Genomic DNA, 21,065 nt, shown 5'->3' on the forward strand with positions numbered 1-21,065 from the left:
AGGACCTAATTTTCATCTTTGTGGAACTGCTTCATGATATTCCTGGCTTCCAGAGATTGAGACTATTATAATGATGTTGCAATCTTCCTCTATTCATCTAAAGCTGCTCCCACAAACAATGAATTAGCAAAACTCTCCCAGTCATTTTTAAAGGGTTGTCTCCTACATACATTCACAACCACTCTTTTGTTACTCACAGTCCACGGTCCTAACTCTAGCCACTGTGTGCCTACATGAGGGCTATTTGGGTGGGGTGGGTAGGAGTTTAAGCAGGTGCTCCTGGCTGGGGTTTTTGGGAGGTTAGAAAAGGAAAGGGTAATGGTGCTTGTTTGATGAATGCTTCAGCTGTTAACTCCCATAAACTGACTGTTTTATTCTTTTATTGCCACAAATACCACCAGAACGCAAAGAAAAGGTCAATGCTACTCCAAAAGAGAAAAAAAAATGTGGCTAGAAACTCCTTTAATCTCTTCACCTATTTACTTCAATGTCAACTATTAAGAAGGCTGAGAGGGAGAAAAATAGGAAAAGTTGTAGCTCTCGAAGTCTAGGTATCTCAAATGCCTCTCTAAAATCCACCCAGGTTTCCTGTGTCTTTGGGGAAGCCAGTGGAAAATAATCAGACTAGAAAGTAAAAAATATTTTGCCAATCTCAGCTTTTCAATAAATTTGAGACGAGAGAATTTTTTAAATCTACATAATATCTGCTGTACTGGTTTATACAGGAATGTATTTATACAGGAACAACAAAGCATTACTATCCTAGACCACTGGTTGAAACCTACCAATATTTATTAATGAAATGAACTCTTAACAAATGAATTATAGACACAGGTGAGAGAAAAAGCAGAGGGAAAAGGGGAGAAGAAAGGATAATAATGAAAAAAAAAGAAAAAAACCAGAAATGCTTATGAGTGCCAAGGAGATACTTGGAAATTAAAAGCAAAGCAAAAGAAAAAAAGGAATCAGAATGATTTGAAAGGCCATCAGGACTGTCAAAAACAAGAGCAAAGCAGTTCAAATACAAGCCATTCTGTGGTTTTGACTTTGGGCACGTCAGCTCAGCTATGTTCTCTGGGTACTGGATAGAATACATCCACATATTCCAATGGATTGACTAAATACACTAAGGAAATAAAGCTCCTCTAAACTTAAAGGGAACCATTGCCCCTGGCTAGATGACACAAGATTTAAACTGCTGGGTTCTCAGATAGACTTTAAACTGTCTCAGTAAGAATTCTACCATGCAACATGCATCAAAGCTGTTAAATTATAATTAGTACAACGTAGGACTCAGAAATATACCCAGAGAAGAAACCAATACGCATCTAACCTTCATTGCTAGGGAAGAACTGGCTGAGAATGTGAAATTATTGAGACAGGGAATCACCTGCCTCCACTCACAGCAGTAAGAAACAGGTGTTGAATCAGAAAAATGGTTCTCACCCTAAAGAAAGCTGGCAAGTACCAGTAAGGAGAACTGGACAAGAGGTAGAATATGAAAAAAAAAGGTGAGGTATCCTCAAAGATATCAAAATTGAGGGGCAAAAAAAAATCTGCTTGACAGAGAACACATACAAAGAATAAAAAGCCTCCCAATGCAACTTTACAAAGTTTAGAATTCTGTGTTAAAAATACATGGACTAGAAATAGCTCAATTTATATGTGATGCATCTTGCCACTCAGAAAATAAAAAGTCAAGTTTAAAAAGCAAAATGAATCAGTTCTATCAAACAAAAGAAAATGAACAAAAAAACCCACATATGAATAAATCTGGGTGGAAACAGACCAAAAATGGCTAATAGAGAAGGTTTACATATAATGATAACCGGAAGTATACTACTTTGAAGTTAGGGGGAAAAAAAAAAAGAAAGCAAGTAAGTAGGTTTGTGTTACAGTAAAAAGAGATATGCAGCATCTGAAAATCTGTAATAAATGTAAGTCAGCAGGTCTGGGAGACATGTATCTTGCTATTAACAGAACTGGCTTTAAAAACAAAAAAAATTACCAAAACCACTTACAATTATGTTTGAAAAATCATGAAGAACTGAGGAGGTACCAGAGGATTAGAAAAAAAAAAAAAAATGAGGCACCAATCTTCAAAAATTTAAGAAGTATGCTCCTGGCGATTACCGCCTGGTGAGTCTAACTTGAATCCCTAGTAAAATAATGGAACAAATAGTAAAAGAAAAAAATCCATAAACATTTAGAGTTTAATGGGCTCATAAAGAATAGTAGTACAGAGACTGCTTATTTATTTTAAAATGTGCTTTATAATTTTGATATTTAGGACAAAATAACAAAAAGGGGGAATAGAGCAAATATATTTAATGTCTTTGGATTTTAGAGACGCATTTGTGAAAACTTCATATAGTTTTTATTTTAAATTATATTTCCAATCAGGACTTAGCATCATGATATAATAAATAAAATATACCAACAAAAGCTGAACACAGTTAAAAGATGCAACTGTAAGATAAGATAAGAAGCAGTGAATCAAGTTGGGAAGTGATCGGGTACTGATTAAGCATTATTTAGAATCTGTATTGATGTCTGGGAGGATGAATAATTATTTATTTATTTATTTAATTGGGTTGATTTGCATTTGTTGATGACAGTAAATGTGAAAAGACATGACTATAGATAAATGAATATCAAAATAACACCAGATACTGACAATGCAAAAAGGGAAATCAAAACAGTACTCAAGGGCTTCCCTGGTGGCGCCATGGTTGAGAGTCCGCCTGCCGCTGCAGGGGACACGGGTTCGTGCCCCGGTCAGGGAAGATCCCACATGCCGCGGAGCGGCTGGGCCCGTGAGCCATGGCCGCTGAGCCTGCGCGTCCGGAGCCTGTGCTCCGCAACAGGAGAGGCCACGACAGTGAGGGGCCCGCATACCCCCCCAAAAAAAAACAAAACAAAACAAAAAACAAAAAACAGTACTCAAAAGTATGAAGGAGACTAAATCTTCTGAGGGTAAACTATGTGTCCAAAAGTATCCCAAATATTTTACCTACTTTTGATCATTCCTTTCTCAGCATAACTCCATGTACGTATTACTATCCTCATTTGACAGATGTGGGAAGTGAGCCTGAGACGTAAGGGAACATGCCCAAGGTCTAACAGTTACTGGCAGAGTTCAAATTTGAACCCAGGTCTATCTGACTTCAAAGTCCTCATTCTTTCCACAAAACCATATCACCTGCTTGAACACTGAAATGTAATTTCTGGTGCGTGAAAAATGTTGAACCATAGGTATTCAAGGGAAGGGAGAAATGTAGAAAGAGATAATGGATTAAAAAGGAATCATCAGACAACAAGCAAAAAACTGTGACTTCACAATCTGACACCACCAGAAAAAGAACAGTTTACACGGTCTAAATGGCCCGAGCAGAAAGTTTCTTCTCTTTTCTCACTTAGCTCTGATGAGACTACTGTGGATTTGAGAGTGCTTCATTAACAGAAAGATAGGGACAAGGTAGAACATGGCAAAGGACAGTAAGAGTCGAAGAATTCAATATGCTCAAGGTTTGCTGAATAAAGCCAGCAAGCCTTTGCGTCACGTGAGCAGTGTCGAAATAAATAACCACTAAAGAGAGGCCTTGCTCGTCCACAGGTTATTTGCAACTTATGGCAATTCAAGCAATGGAGCTAGGTGGAATAGAATTAAAATGAGTAATGGGACATTAAGATTAGATTTCCGTGTCAAAGACACTTCTTTGGAGTCAAATTCAGAAGGCTATGAAACAGTACTTTAATTTTCTCCTTAAATAGGTTAGGTCAAGAGATATTTAGAGTGGAAGCTCTTTGAAGTCAACAGCCTTGGTTTTTGTTTGCCACAGAGAGCAGCTTGCACACTTAGGTACCTGCTAAATACAAAACACTATTACAGAGTTTTGAATTCTACCAACTAAACAACAAAACTTGTGTTACAAAACCACACTAATCAGTTACCAAATACTAGACAACACAGCCAGTGAGTCTTTTTTTCATTTCTTTGATTCATATAAACCATGTAAATCACTTTATCAAAAACAGTAGCTAAGAAAGTTATAATTCAAGCTTCCAAGCTTACCAGAAACTGTATCTACAAATGCCAAAATAAATATACTGGAGCTTTTTACTAAAGAACTAATAATTGCAAGTGACACACTTATACATGAGAACATCTACATCACTCATATCAAAGCATCAAATCCTATCACTTCAAAAGATGTTAAAAAAAATCTGCACAGAAGAAAGCGACAGTTTATTTCACATACTGCTAACAAGAACAGAAAGAGGACAAATGCTGATCATTAAGAGACTGAGATAACATATTTTGTCTTTATTTTAAACGTAGCATCTGAGACACCAAATATGGCAGAGTTTCTAAGATTCATAAAACTGCAAATTACTGCATATAAGAAAAGTCATCTGTTAAAAAACTCAAATACAGCCCAATACCCAATGTGAAAACATTTCCAATATTAAGCTACTGACAAGGGTATGTTTCGTAAGATGTCTGAACAAATGAAAGGTTACTTGTGCACTATGATATTTCTTTCCTGGAATATTTTGGTCAGAACAATAGATATGCCTCTAAACTCTGTTCGTCATTTAAATTCAACTGCGTCTATCACAGCATAATCACCATCAGAAAAAGAGGATTCATAAATTCCTGCAACCTCTACTCTTACATACTACATCCAAAAAGATCTCTGTGCGTTCACTTTCACTTATTCTACTTTACATTATTAAACTGTTCAAAAAGCAGGTGCATGAAATATGTACTGTGAAACAGTGAAGCTAAATGGCTTTTCATTTGGGGAATGGAGATAAAAATTTGAATGAAATCTCCAAACGATCCAGAACTTACCTGTTTGGTGCTTGATGACTGAAACTGTGCAGATACTGGATGCTATAAAAGACAGAAAAATGGAATAAAGCCTTATCTTCTCCTAACATGCCTGTATTTTCCAACTCCTACATCTATGGTGACAAAAATAATCTTCAAGCAGACAGCAAAAGCCAAAGCCCTATATTTTGCTCTCAAAAGATCAGAGCATTTATTATCGTTCACACTGCATTCTCCTGCGGTATAACCATTCCAGTTTCACCTTCTCACCACTGAGAACTCAATCCTACTGTCACGTACTGAAGATCCTGAAGTTAACTATTCTACCTGATAAAATGGTCTCACACAGTACACGTAATCTATAGCTTCTTTAGCCTTTAAGTAAGTGTCCTGTGGACTGCTCATGGATGAAGTCATGCCATTACCCACCAGTATGCAGAACAAACAGTGAATAGAGTCTCCACTACGTGCAAAGAGTCACCAGTAAAAGCTGACAGGCAAGCTAAGAAAAGGGATCAATTCATCCAAGATTGACATACAGCTACTCCTAGAGTGGAACTTGCAGAAACTGTTAATGATGCACAGAAACATTCGTAATCCTTTATACACAGTCCTGTGGCTCTTGCCACAGATACGGCAGAAAACAATTTGCAAAGGAACGCGATTGCCTAAATTCAGTTTTCCTAGTATGCCTAGGTTAACCCTCTACCAGCTTGGTGCTTTGTGACTACTTAGAGGGGTGGGATAGGGAGGGTGGGAGAGAGACGCAAGAGGGAGGAGATATGGGGATACATGTATATGTATAGCTGATTCACTGTTATAAAGCAGAAACTAATGCACCTTTGTAAAGCAATTTAAAAAAAAAATTAAAGAAAACCCTTTGATCTGTGATGTACTGATCAAGTACAACCCCGTTGCCTGGTTTCACTTCTAATCTAAGATAATATCCCTTAAAATATAGTTCACCCTGTTCTACACCACAGCACTAATGCTAATAGGGAATAATTCTAAGGCAAGAGGTCACAGGCAACCAATAAACTGAATCCAGCTCAAGGACATGCTATGTTTCATCTGCAAAGTATTAGTTTTTAAATTGAACTCTTGTTGCCAGTATTTTAAAATAAGATTTCTGATTTCTCTTGACAGTAGGAAGATCTAACAACACTTGGCCCACACTCACGCATGGCAATGATCAGCCAGAGCACGGAAGTAAAAGAGCTGCCCTTTTGCTAGGAAGCATGCACTGCCCAGTTTACTGCAGTCACAGCACTCTTAGCTGTATCATACCTGGCCCTAGTTACCCTTTTACATTGTCTCTCTGAAGCCCCTAGAGGCATTTGAGTTTGTAAACCCTGTTCTAATGAAAAGTTATGTGAATAAATAATGGTACATAAGCTTAGCAAACAGAAGTAGCAGTAATCTACACGGGACCAGCAAGCAAAAGGAAGAGAAGTGGGAGGAAAAAAGGGAGAGGTCGAGGGCTAAAGTGGAGGTAGGGGGAACACAGGAGGGGCAAAGTAAGGGAAAGGGGAGGGACAGGGAGAAGCAGCAGCTGTTTCTGCCCTGAAAGGGCTTACAATCTAGCAGAGGAGTACTGGACAATTTAAAGGCAACAAGTCAATGAATGCAAAACAATGCAGTAAAGAACCAGTAAATAATGCTGCAATGAAAAGAAAAGGTCGTGACAGAGTGGAATGGATTTAATAAGAAACGATCTCCAAACTTCTGAGCAGGTGAGGTAATCAATCCAGATGGGAAGACAGGAGGAAAGTGGACCTTTTGGATAGGAAGAAACGTAAGAGGCAAAGAAACACAAGTGGAAACTAGCCAGGTCTAGATGGGCGGGGACTGATCAGATGATGGAATAGGTAGGCGGAATGATGAGCTGATTGGTTTAACTGGAACAAAAATGCAGAGTACGCAGACTGGAGCCACACTGGGTCAGATGATGTTTCAGACACCCATGCACAGCTTTCGGCAGGCATTTATCTAATTTAACTTCAATCTACACCTAATGATCATTGAGGGTCCCTGTGAAGAGACTCACATATAGAGAAGATATTATTTCAATTGAGCATCTTCTCTGCGAAGCTAGTCTGAAGATCAAAATGAATGCAGCAGGGCTTCCCTGGTGGCGCAGTGGTTAAGAATCTGCCTGCCAAGGCAGGGGACACAGGTTCGAGCCCTGGCCCGGGAAGATCCCACATGCCGCAGAGCAACTAAGCCCGTGAGCCACAGCTACTGAGCCTGCACTCTAGAGCCCACGAGCCGTAACTACTGAAGTCCGCGAGCCACAACTACTGAAGCCTGCTTGCATAGAGCCCATACTATGCAACAAGAGAAGCCACCACAATGAGAAGCCTGCACACCACCACGAAGAGTAGCCCCCACTCACTGCAACTAGAGAAAACCCACACGCAGCAACAAAGACCCAAGCAGCGAAAAATAAATAAATTAATTTAAAAAAAATACAGCAGAGTAATGATGAGGAATTTGTAGATTCCCTCTCTGTGCCTCGTTTATGAGCATATCAATTTGAGAAAACAGAGAGTGATTTTTTTTTAATTTAAAAATACTTTATTGCTAAAAAATGCTAACCATCATCTGAACCTTCAGCAAGTCATAATCTTTTTGCTGGTGAGGTTTTGAAAATTTCGAGAATTATCACAATGTGACACAAAGACACAAAATGAGCAAATGCTGTTGGAAAAACGGTGCTGATAGACCTGCTTGACACAAGGTTGCCACAAACCTTCAATTTGTAAAAAAGGCATTATCTGCAAATAATTAAAAAGTTAAACACAATAAAGTGAAGTGCAGTAAAATGAGGTATGCCTGTATATGTCTACAGTGAACCCAAAATCTTTACTTTTGAGGTCTTCTTAAAGAAATCCTCCCTTACCCCAAAGTCACAAAATTATGCACCTACTGCTTCTATTAACTTTCTAGTTTTAGCTATTAAATTTAGACTATTAATCTATCTTGGAGTTTATTCCTATACAAGGTATTAAGTAGAACTCTCCGGAGTGAGCCAATTTTGCAACACTGTTTACTAAAAATTCATTTTTTTCCCATTGATTTGTAATGTTACCTTATCACATTCAAAGTTTATAAGTACATGTTTGAACTATACTCTCTTCCATTGTTCTGTGAGTTAACCTGGGCCAGTGTCAGACTGTTTTAATTATTATAGTTTTGGGATATATTTTAAAATCTGAGGGGCAAATCCCTTTTTATTCTTCCTTCTCTTCTTACCCCAAATTGTCTTAGCTCTTCTGTTACATTTGTTCTTTCATTTAAAATTTAGTATCACATCAAGTTCTGAAAAAAATCTTTCTATCCAATACGATTTAGATTGGTTTTGCACTAAATTTACAGAATGAGTAAAACATGATATTTTTACAACTTCAATCACAGTCTTTACAATAAATATAGTCTACTGCTCCTTTGATTTGGGTTTTCTTTTATGGCTTTTAATAAAAATTTTAAAAAATAACTATTAAATTTTGTATACTTGTTAGCCCTTCTGACAATGTCTTTTAACTAGAGTGTTTAGTCCATTAATGCTCAATTTAATTTTTTGAGTTTAGTCTGTCATTTTATTATTTTTGTTTAGCCCCTCTGTGTTTTGTTTTTCTATTCTTTCTGCCTTTTTAGATTAATTGAATATTTTTTAGATCTCCATTTGAATTTGTTTGCTTTTTAGCTATACCTCTGTGTTATTTTACACTGGTTACTACAGAGAATACAGTATACATTCTTTTCACAGTCTGTTTACAGTTAATTTTTTTCACTTCACACAAAATGAGTAAAGTTTGCAACCACTTAGGTCCATTTGACCCTCCTTCCATCCTTTATACTGTAGTTGTCTTATGAGTTACATCTACATGTGTTGTAACTCCACAAGGCAACATTATAACTTTTATTTTAAACAGTTACTTAAAGAAGAGGGAAAAGATAGTCTTTTATATTGACCCACATATTTCAGAAAGTGATTTTTAAAAAGAGAGAAAAAGGAAAAAGGAAAAGACAATGAAAAAAGAAGCCAAAAGAAAAGAAAGAAAAAAGCAGAGAGTAAGTTGGTTTGAAAGCATTAAAAGCATAAGCTATTCGCTGTGGCTGAATATAACTGCCTCCTGTCTAGAATGGTCCCCCAATTCTCCGGCTGTAAGTGACCTTATAATCATAGCACTTCTGCTCATTCCTTGACAACAGCTGCCACTTTGCAATAAGCTTCCTTGGGGTTTCCTGTTGCTGAATTTGCTTACCTGAGGTTTCTGGAAAGGGTTTCGCCTGGAAGACTCAAAGGTGGGATAAACTGGCCGGGTTGATGCCCGCTGGGCAGGATCTTGACATACAAACCCTGAATGGGGAATGGGAAATATTAAAGCCTGCCATTTTCTAAGAAATTAGCAGATTTAGCTGCACCTTTCCTTTAGATGGACAAACTCAGTTTCACTGTCATAAATGTTACAGAGATCCATCCTTGGGAGGTTTAGGCATGACTCTCCCATGCACATACTCCACTTGAACTTCGAACCACCACAACTGCAGCAAACAAGTAAGGAATATATGCAGATAAACCAGCCTTCCTTGGGGAGCTGGGGAGCTGAAATGTGATACTGATGGAAGAAGAGATGTAGACTTCTGATGAACTTCAGAGTAAAAGTGCAAACCACCATTTAAAAACACACAGTGGGGGGCTTCCCTGGTGGCGCAGCGGTTGAGAGTCCGCCTGCTGATGCAGGGGACACGGGTTCGTGCCCCGGTCCGGGAAGATCCCACATGCTGTGGAGCGGCTGGGCCTGTGAGCCATGGCCGCTGAGCCTGCGCGTCCAGAGCCTGTGCTCCACAACAGGAGAGGCCACAACACTGAGAGGCACGCGTGCCGCAAAAAAAACAAAAAAAAAACAAACAAAAAAAACACACAGTGGTTAATAAAGACAAGTTATTTCAAAGTGGCTTTCTGGATGGTGACTGGAAGATAATGTTGTTTTTACCAGGAGAATCCAGAAGCAAGTGAGGGGTGTTGTCCTGTTATAGGATCCACTTCTGGAACTGCTAAAGGTGGTCTATTGGCAACTTCCAAAATGGGCTTTGTAGATTACCCATTGCTTAAGAAATTAAGCTTCGGCCAATTTCACTTATTTCCTAAAAGGAAGCAAATTCTCATCTAAGGAGAACATGGTAGCAAAGTTTTACAGCATTTGCTGGTACACCAAGTGTTAGTTCATTTCAAGTGTATTTTATCATGTCTTTTTAGAGTACTTAAAACAACAACTCCAAACCCAAAACATACCCACCTGGCTGCCCATCTCCATCTCAAAGTTCTGGCTTATCTACTCAGAAAGGGATTTCTTCCTTGGCTGCTTCAGTTATAACCACTACAGAAGAGCGCTGACACCAGTAGAGACTGCCTAGCAGAAACACAGCCAGTCTCCTTCGTAACAAAGCCTCTTCAGTGGGTTTCACTATCTCAGCTCAGAGAAAAATATATTTTCTCCAGATCTTTGCTTAATTCTCTTCCTCAGCTCCTAATTCCTGTGCCCCAGGAATTAGGTCTCAGCCCTAGTTGTGGTTCAGCCTCAGGGCAGGATGGAGCCAGGGGGAATAGAAACGTATAAACACTTCCCTGAAAATATAATTTTTCAGTACAAAACATTTAGCATGGCTGAGAAACTGCCAGTTGGCAACACCTACAGAACCTGACAAAATGGATGCACTGCTTAACTTTTATATGAGTTTTCAGAAAACACTACTACTCACCTACAACAGTGAACATATCTGAAATCATACTGGCTTTAATCTTTAGGTCCAGAGGTGCATCACTAACAGAACAAAGAAAGAAAAGAGCAATCAATAATTTTATAGGTTAACAGCATAGCTGCCCCTAACAGGCCTTAATACAGCAAAGCTACCAAATGTCAATGAGGAGATACACATAAAGCACATCAAATCCATGGGGGAAAAAAAACATCTGGGCAAAAATTCTAGAAATAAAAGCCTGGCATCAAACTCATCCTCTGCAAGGCAGGCCCAGATCTAAGGCGCTTATCCCCTGACATGCAATCTTTTTATTCCAGAAGGTATTGTGCAATGCAAACTTTGCACAGGTCATAACACTGCTTCACTATCACTGTGGATTTGAGAGGTTCAGATTTTTAATATGCTCTTTTATGAGTGTGCCCATCGTTCAATTTTTTTTTTTTTTACTGCTGTGATAGTCAAATCACATTCACATGCAAGAGAAGAAACTTGGGCTATCTCTTGTACTTTTTTTTAAGGCTTCATTTTCCATTCTAAATCCATCTTCTTAAGCTTGCAGGCTTGCAAATGAAGGCCAAAAAAATAAAATACAAGTTATACCAAAATATCACCACATGATACAGCAGGAACCCACATGGAAACAGAAACAACATGGTCCGAAAGCAGGGGGCATCCCTATGGCAGTGATGCCATGCTGGCTTTGGAGTTGAGGTGTTCCTCCAGAAACCAGATTCCTCTGGCTGCTGACCCAATGCCTTATCCTGGGGCTCTCTAACATTGTATAATGTACATTGCTGGGAAATCTGCAAAATGTTGACTTAACCAAAGTGTAGCACAACATCTGAAGCATCTGTATTATCCAGCTCTACACCTTACTACTGGGGTTAAGCCAAACTCCCACCCTACAAAGTAGTCAGTCTGTCTCTATTTGATTACTTGGCATTTTCCCAAAATTTCTCATTGTTAAAAATGCAGCAGCTGGGTGGTCTCTGTCATAAATCTCTTGGGTTTTCTAGCTGTTTAGAGAAGCACAGCGCTAACAGAAACTCTGGCTATAGCCACAGATAGAAGCAGAATCTTCTCTGGTATTGAAAAATAACTTTCTTTCCTTCTTCTAAACAATAGATAGGTTAAAAAAATTTTTTTAAAGATTGTTTGAAGTCTTTAGGCTTTAATCTTGGATGGATAACACCAGGACGTGGACAGGATAAAAGGACCAGATATTATCTACACTACCCTAGGCCCAGCTCTATACCTTTATGGTATATGTGGATTAGAGTATGTATAAACTTTTGGTGGTGAAGGAAATTCAATATCTCATGTATTTCTTTACCCTTAGCAGAACACCTACAAAGCTTAAAAAAAGAGAGCGCGAGAGGAAGCACACTGGGGATAAAAATGAAAGAAGCATCCCTTAGAAGCCCAATAAGACAGTAAACAGAGATTGCAAATTGACTAGTAAGATAGGGGTCCATGGTTGCAATATGGACTCTGACAATATATCACACATCCCCCAAATTTAGAAATTCTAGTCATCTCAATCTAATAACCAAGGGGAAAAAAAATCTCCTAGCACCAAGAGAAATGACCAAAAAAAAAAAAAAAAAGTGTTTTAGAGCTGCTTATTGAAGGTTTGTACTTTTCTAGTTGATGGAATAGACTACTTACCAGGCCAAAGAGGGAGAGAGATTCACTTCCAACAACCATGGCTTCAGAGTAGAATCTATGAGCACGTCAAAGCCATAGAGTTCTAGAAGTACAACATAACACAATACACAAGATCATTTTCCATGTCACAACCAAACAAAGATCTGGAAGGTTCAATCCAACCAACTCCCATCAAAGGCCTAGAAATTTGCTAAGTATCAAGAGGCAATAGAAGTAGAGAACTTTCAAGTCCAAGAGAAATCAAGTTCTAGGGATAATAAGAAAATAATGCTATAAAACTCCAGTTTCTATCATCCACTCTATTGACATTCCTGAGCTCTACACAGAAAGTGACCTGACTCTAAAAGTTAACCAGCATGATTCTGCTGCTGTCTAGAAGGGTAAAAAAAAAAAATGTTAGGAAAAGGAATGCAACAAGTGCATCCAATATCAATGCTGCTTTGGGCTTGTTCTAGATTGTTCTCCCCCACCACACTCTGAAAACAGGAAAATCTACAGAAGACACCTCTCTAGGATCTTCCCATCACACTTTCTTAAACCAAGACCCTACTTTTGCAACCTAGGTCAAGAAGACATCCAAGCATAAAACATATTTATTCTTTCCCCTCTATGCTTTCAATTCCTCTTTGAAGCTAGAAAATAAAATACACTGGCCCAACACAGAAAGACAGAAGAGAAAGGAGAGAGCCAATGGCAGCCAAGCAAGACTGTGACAAGCTATAAAGGAGGGAGCCAGAGATCAAATTTCCATGGCTTCTGGATTCTTTACTGATTCTTGTCCCCTAAGTCCCCACCTGTTACAAAGACCAAAGCCAGAACCATTAGCAGGCTCTTCTCCCAGAATGCAGGGATGAGAGGCTAACTTTGGAACCTCAGCTGGCAAACTTTACTCTCATTATTATTATATATTTTTTGGCTGCATTGGGTCTTTGTTGCTGTGAGCGGGCTTTCTCTAGTTGCAGTGAGCAGGGTCTACTCTTCCTTGCCGTGCATGGGCTTCTCACTGCAGTGGCTTCTCTTGCTGCGCAGCACGGGCTCTAGGCACGCGGGTTTCAGTAATTGCAGTAGGTGGGCTCTGTAGTTGCAGCACGTGGGTCCTAGAGCACGTGGGCTTCAGTAGGTGCAGCGCATGGGCTCATTAGCTGCAGCGTGCGGGCTCTAGAGAGTGTGGGCTTCAGTAGTTGTGGAGCGCAGGCTCAGTAGTTGCAGCTAGCAGGCTCTAAAGCGCAGGCTTGGTAGTTGTGGCGCACGGGCTTAGTTGCTCCATGGCATGTGGGATCTTCCCGGACCAGGGATCAAACCCGTGTCCCCTGCATTGGCAGGTGGATTCTTAACCACTGAGCCTGTTGCTAAGTCCCTCATTGTTATCATTAATGAGGCCCTCTTGGAGACTTCCCTGATGGTCCAGTGGTTAGGAATCCGCCTTCCAAAGCAGAGGACACAGGTTTGATCCCTGGTTGGGGAACTAAGATCCCACATGCTGCAGGGCAACTAAGCCCGCGTGCTGCAACTGCTGAGCCTGCATGCTCTGGAGCCCACGTGCCACAACTAGAGAGAAGCCCGCGTATCGCAACGAAAGATCCTGCAGGCCGCAATAAAGATCCCACAACAGCCAAATAAATAAATATTAAAGAAGAAAAAAAAAATGAGGCCCTCTCCACAGCCCTCCTTAGTATACATACATCAAATACATCAGACTTTCAGAAGCCCCACTCATTCCCAAACATCCCACTCTGTGTCCCTCAGATAAACTGTTTACACACACCTTCTTCCCAAGAGAAAAGACTAGCTTCCTTACAGTTCGACCAGAGGTCATAAGCCACACAGCTCACAGCCATAGAACACAACCAGGTATTTTCCAGAAATGCACATTTCTTTACTTCAAGAAGGATTTTCCCATTTCTCAATCCTCTCAAAAACATAGAACAAATGTAGGCTTCTAAAAAGCTGGTGGCAAAGATTCTCTTCTAGAACATGAAGTCTGGTGTAATGGGAATCTAGAGACCTGGATCCTCCTTACCACACCAACTTTTATTCACTGTGGAGCGTGGGGGAATCATCTCTCTCTCTGATACTTTATTAGCTCCCTCTGGCTTCCCCTATTCTCTTTATTAAGCACCATTTGTCAATCTCCATATGCTCAGCTAACTTATATCCAGAATTCCTATTTAGGCAATATAGATTCAGATAGACATTCATATTCAAATTCTCTCTCAGGTAAAGTTTGCATGAAGGAGTTGGTTTCCATAGTACTTATTTAGGATTCCATTTAATTTGCAAAAATAATCACAAACTATGAGAGTCTGAGACAGGATTCACCTTCATGTAACCACACAAAAATCATATACTATCTATACTTTAAAGGTGTAAAGAAAAGAAAGCTCCTTTACCTATCTTATTTTTGGTAGCACATTCATAGCTTTTATAGCTGGTACATTCTCGTAACCTGATCTTCAGTCATCCCATGGTATATTCCCCCCTTTCTATGATACAGCACCAGTAAAGGCATTTAAAAGGAAAAACCTAATTACAAAAACTACAAATCCATGTTAGAATTACACAAGCAGAGAAAGTATAATGAGTCTGATTCAAGAAAAATAACATTCTCTTCAGTTTTTAAAAGCTAAAGCACAGGATTCAATTATTTCATAAAGTGGTAATATTAATAATAATAATAGCATAAGGAATGGGGTGAGAATAATGACTGGTGCACATATTGATCAGATTTGAAGAATCAGCCACAAATGAACACAAATTGAAATCAGAAAAACGATCAATAAGACCCATTATTTAAGCACCTCACAATAAGCAACCAACACATTTACTTTACTGTCTCCCCAGTTAAGAGGCAGATTCCAAGAATCTTAAGCTGAAAGGCTGAGAATCAATAATGTGGAAAGTAAGGGGAAAGGAAAACACAAAAACAAAAAAACAACCCAAAGAGAGAAAACACCCTTTACAGTGCAACTTAATTTTCACTCAGGTGAATAAATCCCACCAGGGCTAAACGATCTCAAAATCAGCTTTGAATCTAACTAACATCTGTACATGCGCCAGGCTTGGATCTACCATCACTTGAGGGTGGGGTATGTGATAGCACTGCAACACAGCACAAAGCCCAGCTCACCTGAGAGGCGGGAACTGGGGGAGAGGACTGGGGTGAAAAAGAGAGCATTTGTATCAGGTTTATCTCTTACAACAATCAACTCAGCTTAATCAAAAGCATTTGGGTCCTTGGCAGGCTACTAGAGTCCTTATAATGACCCTTTTAACTTACGATTGGTCTTTTCTGAGGACATTAAAGATTTTAAACGGTAAAAAGTATCAATAGGTTGTACTGAGAATATTAAATTTCCTCACCTTTTAATGTTGTGTGTTTTAGCAGCAGTGTCTACAATTTCAAAAATTCAGTATCCAGGATGAGATACACCAGTGTTCCTGTCGTTAAAAGGTGTAGGCAAGCTAGGCTTTTCCAGTTCTGAGAGCTACTTTCTTTGTTCCTCTGCATTGTCTTCATCGTGACAGAAAAGCAAGTGTTTTTAAAGGACTGTTGCTACCACCTTATTCAACGATGTTTCCTCAAGAAAATTTTCCTTGGTGAGATATATTTCCTTCAGCCCCCAGCCAAATCAAAACAAACTTGAAAATGTGACTAGTGAATGGTTAAGAAGCCTGACTCCACCTCATATTTTACATTAGCGCCCTTACCCCCCTATTTCTTTCAAGCAGCGTTTTTTTTTAATTTATTTTATTTTTGGCTGCGTTGGGTCTTTGTTGCTGCGCGCGAGCTTTCTCTAGTTGCGTTGAGCAGGGACTACTCTTCGCTGTGGTGCGCGGGCTTCTCATTGTGGTGGCCTCTCCCGTTGTGGAGCATGGGCTCTAGGTGCACAGACTTCAGTAGTTGTGGCTCGCGGGCTCTAGAGCACAGGCTCAGTTGCTGTGGCGCACGGACTTAGTTGCTCCGCGGCACGTGGGATCCTCCCGGACCAGGGCTCGAACCTATGTCCCCTGCACTGGTAGGCAGATTCTTAACCACTGCGCCACCAGGGAAGTCCTCAAGCAGCCTCTTGAAAAAGCAATCTAACTTTCTTAACGCCTACTGACTCCCTGGCCCATAACAATTTGTTTCTGCTGCCACTCTTTAATAATTGACTATTCTCACTGTGATCCCCAAAGACCACCTTGCTGCTTTAAGTCCAAGTATCTGAAACTGTTGACAATCCTTACTTATTGGAACTTCCCTCTCCCTTGGTTCCAGGACACTGCTCTCTTCTGACTGTCCTTCTCCTTTCTCTCCTTCTTTCATTCCTTCTCTTCTGCCCAGCTAGTCACTGGTAGGCTTGCTCAGGGTAGCATCCTTGGGTCTCTTTCCTTCTCAGTTCTACTTCTCTTCTCGGGTGATCTCATGTATTCTCATGGCTGCAATTAACATTATGAGGATGACATTCAAATCTGTATCTTTAGTCAAGTGTCTCCTGGACACCAAATCCATAATTCCAAATGCCTTGCAGACATCTTCACTAGGATATCCCACAGGTACTTAACACTCAACAAAACACAGCTTGTTATCTTCTCCCAAAACCTGTCTGGCTTCCCATTATTCTTCATCTTCGAAAACCCCAAGCGCTCGTCTCCAAAGCTAGAAACACTCTCTTTACCACCTCCCCAATCCATCACGTTACCAGATCTCTTTCTCTCTTTGTTTCTCTTTAATCCAGCCTTTCTTCTATATTCCCTCTTGAGGTAAAATTTATATATTTAATGAAATGGACAGACCTTAAGTGTACTATTTGGTGAGTCTTGATACATCCATGTAACCCACACTCATATCAACACACACAGAACATTTCCATCACCCCAGAAAGATCCCTCGTGCCCCTTCCTGGCAAATACCCTGCTCCCTGCCGCCACACCCCCAGACAACTATTATTCTTTTTTTTTTTTTTTTTTAGGTAAATCCTTCCTCAGTACCAGCTGTGCCCAAAACCTTTAAGCCATAAGCTCTAGCAATTTGGCATGCTGCTATTCCAACCCCTCCACTAGCCCCATGAACCAGAACAGTTTCTCCAGCTTTCACAGGGGCACTGTGAAGCAGAGCTCGAAAAGCAGTAAAATACGGGATCCCGATGGCAGCTCCCTGTTTAAAGTCCAGTTTTTCTGGCAGTGTGTAAACAGTGTGATCGGCTGCCAGAGCATATTCTGCGTAGCCCCCAGAGATTGTGCTTGTAGTGAAAACCCTGTCACCTTTCTTGAAAGCAGATACACTCTCTCCGACAGCTTCTATTATTCCAGCCACATCTAAGCCAGGAGTATAGGGTAGAAGTGGTTTTCTACTGTAAGTACCAGAGCGAATATATGTGTCCACCGGGTTTACACCACATGCTTGGACTTTAATTAGAACCTGATGGTCTTTCGGAATTGGTATGGCAACATTCGACTGGAGTTTCAGCACTTCTGGTCCACCAAATTCAAAAACTCTAATAGCTCTCATCAACTTCTGTCCAGTCGCCATGGTGACCTAGATACCGGTTCTAGAATGGGAAATCAAAATCTGCGAGGGATCCCTCAGGTTCCACGGAAAAAAGACCAACTATTATTCTTATTTCTTATCCCGTAGATCATTTTTGCCTATTCTAGAGTTTCATATAAATGGAAGCATACACTCTTTTGAGTCTGGCTTCTCTCATTTAGCATGTTTTTGAGGTTCATCCATCTACCATTATCTTTTGTTTAAAGATAGGTTTACTGAGGTATAATTTACATAAAGTTTACCCTTCTAAATTATAAAGTTTGATGAGTTTTGACAAATGTATAGTTATTTAACTGCCACCACAGTCAATATGCAGAACAATTCTATCACAAGTATTCCCTTTTTCACTCTGCAGTCAGTCCTCACTCCCCATCCACCAGCAATCACTGATCTGACTTTTGCCCTTTCCAGAAAGTCAAATCAATGGAATCACACAGTATGTAGCCTTCTGAGAGTGGCTTCTTTCACTTAGCATTGTGCGTTTGAGATTTATCTATGTCGTCACACATATCAGTAGTGTAATTCATTCCTTTTACTGCTCAGTAGTATTCCATTTTATGGACGACAATTTGCTTATCTGTTCAACAGCTGATAGACATTTGGGCTGCTTCCAGTGTTAGGCGATTATGAATAATACTGCTATAAACATTCGTGTAAAGGTATTTGTGTGAACGTACGGTTTCATTTTTCTTGGGTCAATACCTATGAGTGGGAGTGCTGGGTCACATGACTAAGTGTATATTATCACTGGGTACCTCCTACCACCAAATCATTTCCCTAGCACTAGTCTCTCACCACTGTAGTCCATTCTCCATGTGGCCATCAGAATTATCTTTCTTTTTCTTGGGGGCGGGTATGTGGGCCTCTCACTGCTGTGGCCTCTCCCGTTGCGGAGCACAGGCTCCGGAGGCGCAGGCTCAGCGGCCATGGCTCACGGGCCCAGCCGCTCCGCGGCATGTGGGATCCTCCTGGACCGGGGCATGAACCCGTGTCCCCTGCATCGGCAGGCGGACTCTCAACCACTGCGCCACCAGAGAAGCCCAGAATTACCTTTCTAAGACACACACCTGTCAGATAGAGAGACAGGCAGTGAATTGGCCCAGCAACAGACGCTGATGTCAGGTTGGTTCCTGGAGGATTTTAAATTAGTCACTTCTAATAATGTTGTACAGTATTCCCTGTGTTATAATTCTGTCACACCAAGCTTTGGGTCAAGACATGATAAAAGTTAAAGGAAAAATAATAATCCTGTTGTTCCACTGCTCAAACAGCTCTGATGGCTGTTTATTGTCTGCAGGATGAATTTAACCGTGCCAGTCCTTTACAATCGGTCCCCAAACTACTTCCATAACCTTATCACTCGCCACCTCATCCAACTCAGGCTACATCTAGTCACACTGAACTTGCCATTTCAGAACATGCCACATTCTGTCATGACACTGTATTTTGCATGTCATATTCCCTCTGTTAGGAATGGCTTTCCCTGGCTCCTCTAGGCATAGCTGGTAACTCCTGGTGTATTCCAAGAGCACCTGAGTCACTCTGCTACTTGTGCTCTGCTACTTGTGTTGTCCTGGGTCATTTCATGTCTGGTTCTCCCCACTACCTGAGGACAGGGGCCATGTCTCGTGCACTGCTCTATAGCAAACAGTCTGCACTATACACAGCACATAGGAAGCAATCAAGAAAATACCGATAGAAAAAAAAAAGAGAAGAAAAAAATTTTTTTAATTAAAAAAATTTTTAATGTAAAACACTACAATTTTTGAGAAAGACAAAATAATTTGCGGCTACTTCCCAAAAATGACCTTAACTGCAAGACTCATAATAATACTCATAATAAAGCCACCAATCATCAAGAAAATAAGAGAAATTCTCATTAAGATTTTTATATATTAAGACATATTAAGGAAAAACTTAATAAAAGATGGTCTAGAAAGGGAGGAAAAAAAGATTTGATAGGGGAATAACAATGCATCCAAGTCCTAAGAGATTACTAAACATGTCACACCACTAGTTTTGGAATCAACCCACTAACCCGCCCCAGAAATAAAGTCCCAGCTGAAGCTGTAATCCCTGAAATTGGAAAGTGCTGACATTAGCCAGATCTTGCTGTCAGTCAAATGCTATTGTATAAAGGAAGTTCTTTTCACCTTGGTTGTGGATTGGAGTTGAAAACCTAAGGAGGAAGTCTTTATCTGGGGTCCAGAAGGAAAATTTGGAAAAAAAAACAGACCAAAATCCCACAGGAAAATGAACTAAATAAAAGAAAAAGCCCAGAGCCAATTTGTTAACTAGTCCAATAAATCAATATGGTATCTGGCTACCATATGCAAAGGTAGATTTGAGAGGAATATCTAGAACTAGGTACTGCTGATTAGAGCAGAAAGAGTACCCTTTTTTAGGCCTGATCTGCTAAAAAGGATGACATCATTTTTCCTGAGATCTAGTTACAGGAGAGCAGAAGGAGAATCCAGGATATGGAGCACGCCAAAAACGGCTGGACACATCAGAACTTGTCTTTATGTGGGTGGAAAATGAGCCAGAGAGACCTGGCTCTCACACTTGGCTTTGCCATTTATTAACAGCATGACCTGGGACAAATGATTTAACCTCTCTGAATCTTTTTTCCTTGTCTATAAAACATGAGTACTAAACACCAACAAAACTCTTAAGAGGACTAAAGGAAATAACCAATGAAGTGTGCCTGACGAACAGTAGGTACTTTCTTCTAAGTCCCTTCTACAGTAAACTTCCCATCTAAACAGGAGTAGGAGATAAGCCAGAAAAGAAAATTATCTCAAAAAGTGAACTGTTTGATGACTTTCATTATTTTTCTTGTTGGTCAAGTAGTTTCCATTATAAAATGTATGCTGCCTACTTCCATTCCTCCAACAAATATTTACGGACACTCCCACTTTAAGGATGTCAGCTTACCCTGTGAAATGGTCTTAGACAATACCAATAAAAGGCCAAACCAGCAACCATCCAACATAACACGGTATACTGAGCACGGTTTGTCCTGAACAAAGATGTCACTAGTCTTACCTAAACAAGGCCAGTCTGATCAAGTCTACAAGTGGCAGGACAGCTGGTTCATACGCTCTCAGGCTAGAGAGGACCATGGTCATAGCCTGTCACTTCAGCCATCCTCACACACATAGATGAAACCACTGTCAGCAGCAGCATCTTTAAAGGATAGCTAACATCCTGTTTGGGGCTGTTTTTCTCCAACTGTTCAAAAAAAAAAAAGCTCTCATAGCC

The 21,065-nt window shown here is 40.2% G+C and overlaps 1 protein-coding gene and 1 pseudogene across 2 annotated transcripts in view; both read right to left on the reverse strand.

Moving 5' to 3' along the window:
- The window catches only part of TTLL5 (tubulin tyrosine ligase like 5), a 306,995-nt gene that overhangs the window by 221,873 nt on the left and 64,057 nt on the right, over positions 1-21,065 (reverse strand). Inside the window, exons 13-15 of the mRNA XM_024737788.1 lie at positions 12,272-12,353; positions 10,604-10,665; positions 9,106-9,200 (exon numbers count right to left, since the gene is read on the reverse strand). Of these exons, the coding sequence (XP_024593556.1) occupies positions 9,106-9,200; positions 10,604-10,665; positions 12,272-12,353 (239 nt within the window). The remainder of the gene's footprint in view (positions 1-9,105; positions 9,201-10,603; positions 10,666-12,271; positions 12,354-21,065) is intronic.
- Positions 17,220-17,834, reverse strand: LOC112394922 (zeta-crystallin pseudogene; annotated as a pseudogene). The gene has a single exon (XR_003002251.1). The product of XR_003002251.1 is annotated as a zeta-crystallin pseudogene (transcript).

Source organism: Neophocaena asiaeorientalis, unplaced genomic scaffold, assembly GCF_003031525.2.
Source record: "Neophocaena asiaeorientalis asiaeorientalis breed wild unplaced genomic scaffold, Neophocaena_asiaeorientalis_V1.1 scaffold49, whole genome shotgun sequence".
Classification (NCBI taxonomy): domain Eukaryota; kingdom Metazoa; phylum Chordata; class Mammalia; order Artiodactyla; family Phocoenidae; genus Neophocaena; species Neophocaena asiaeorientalis.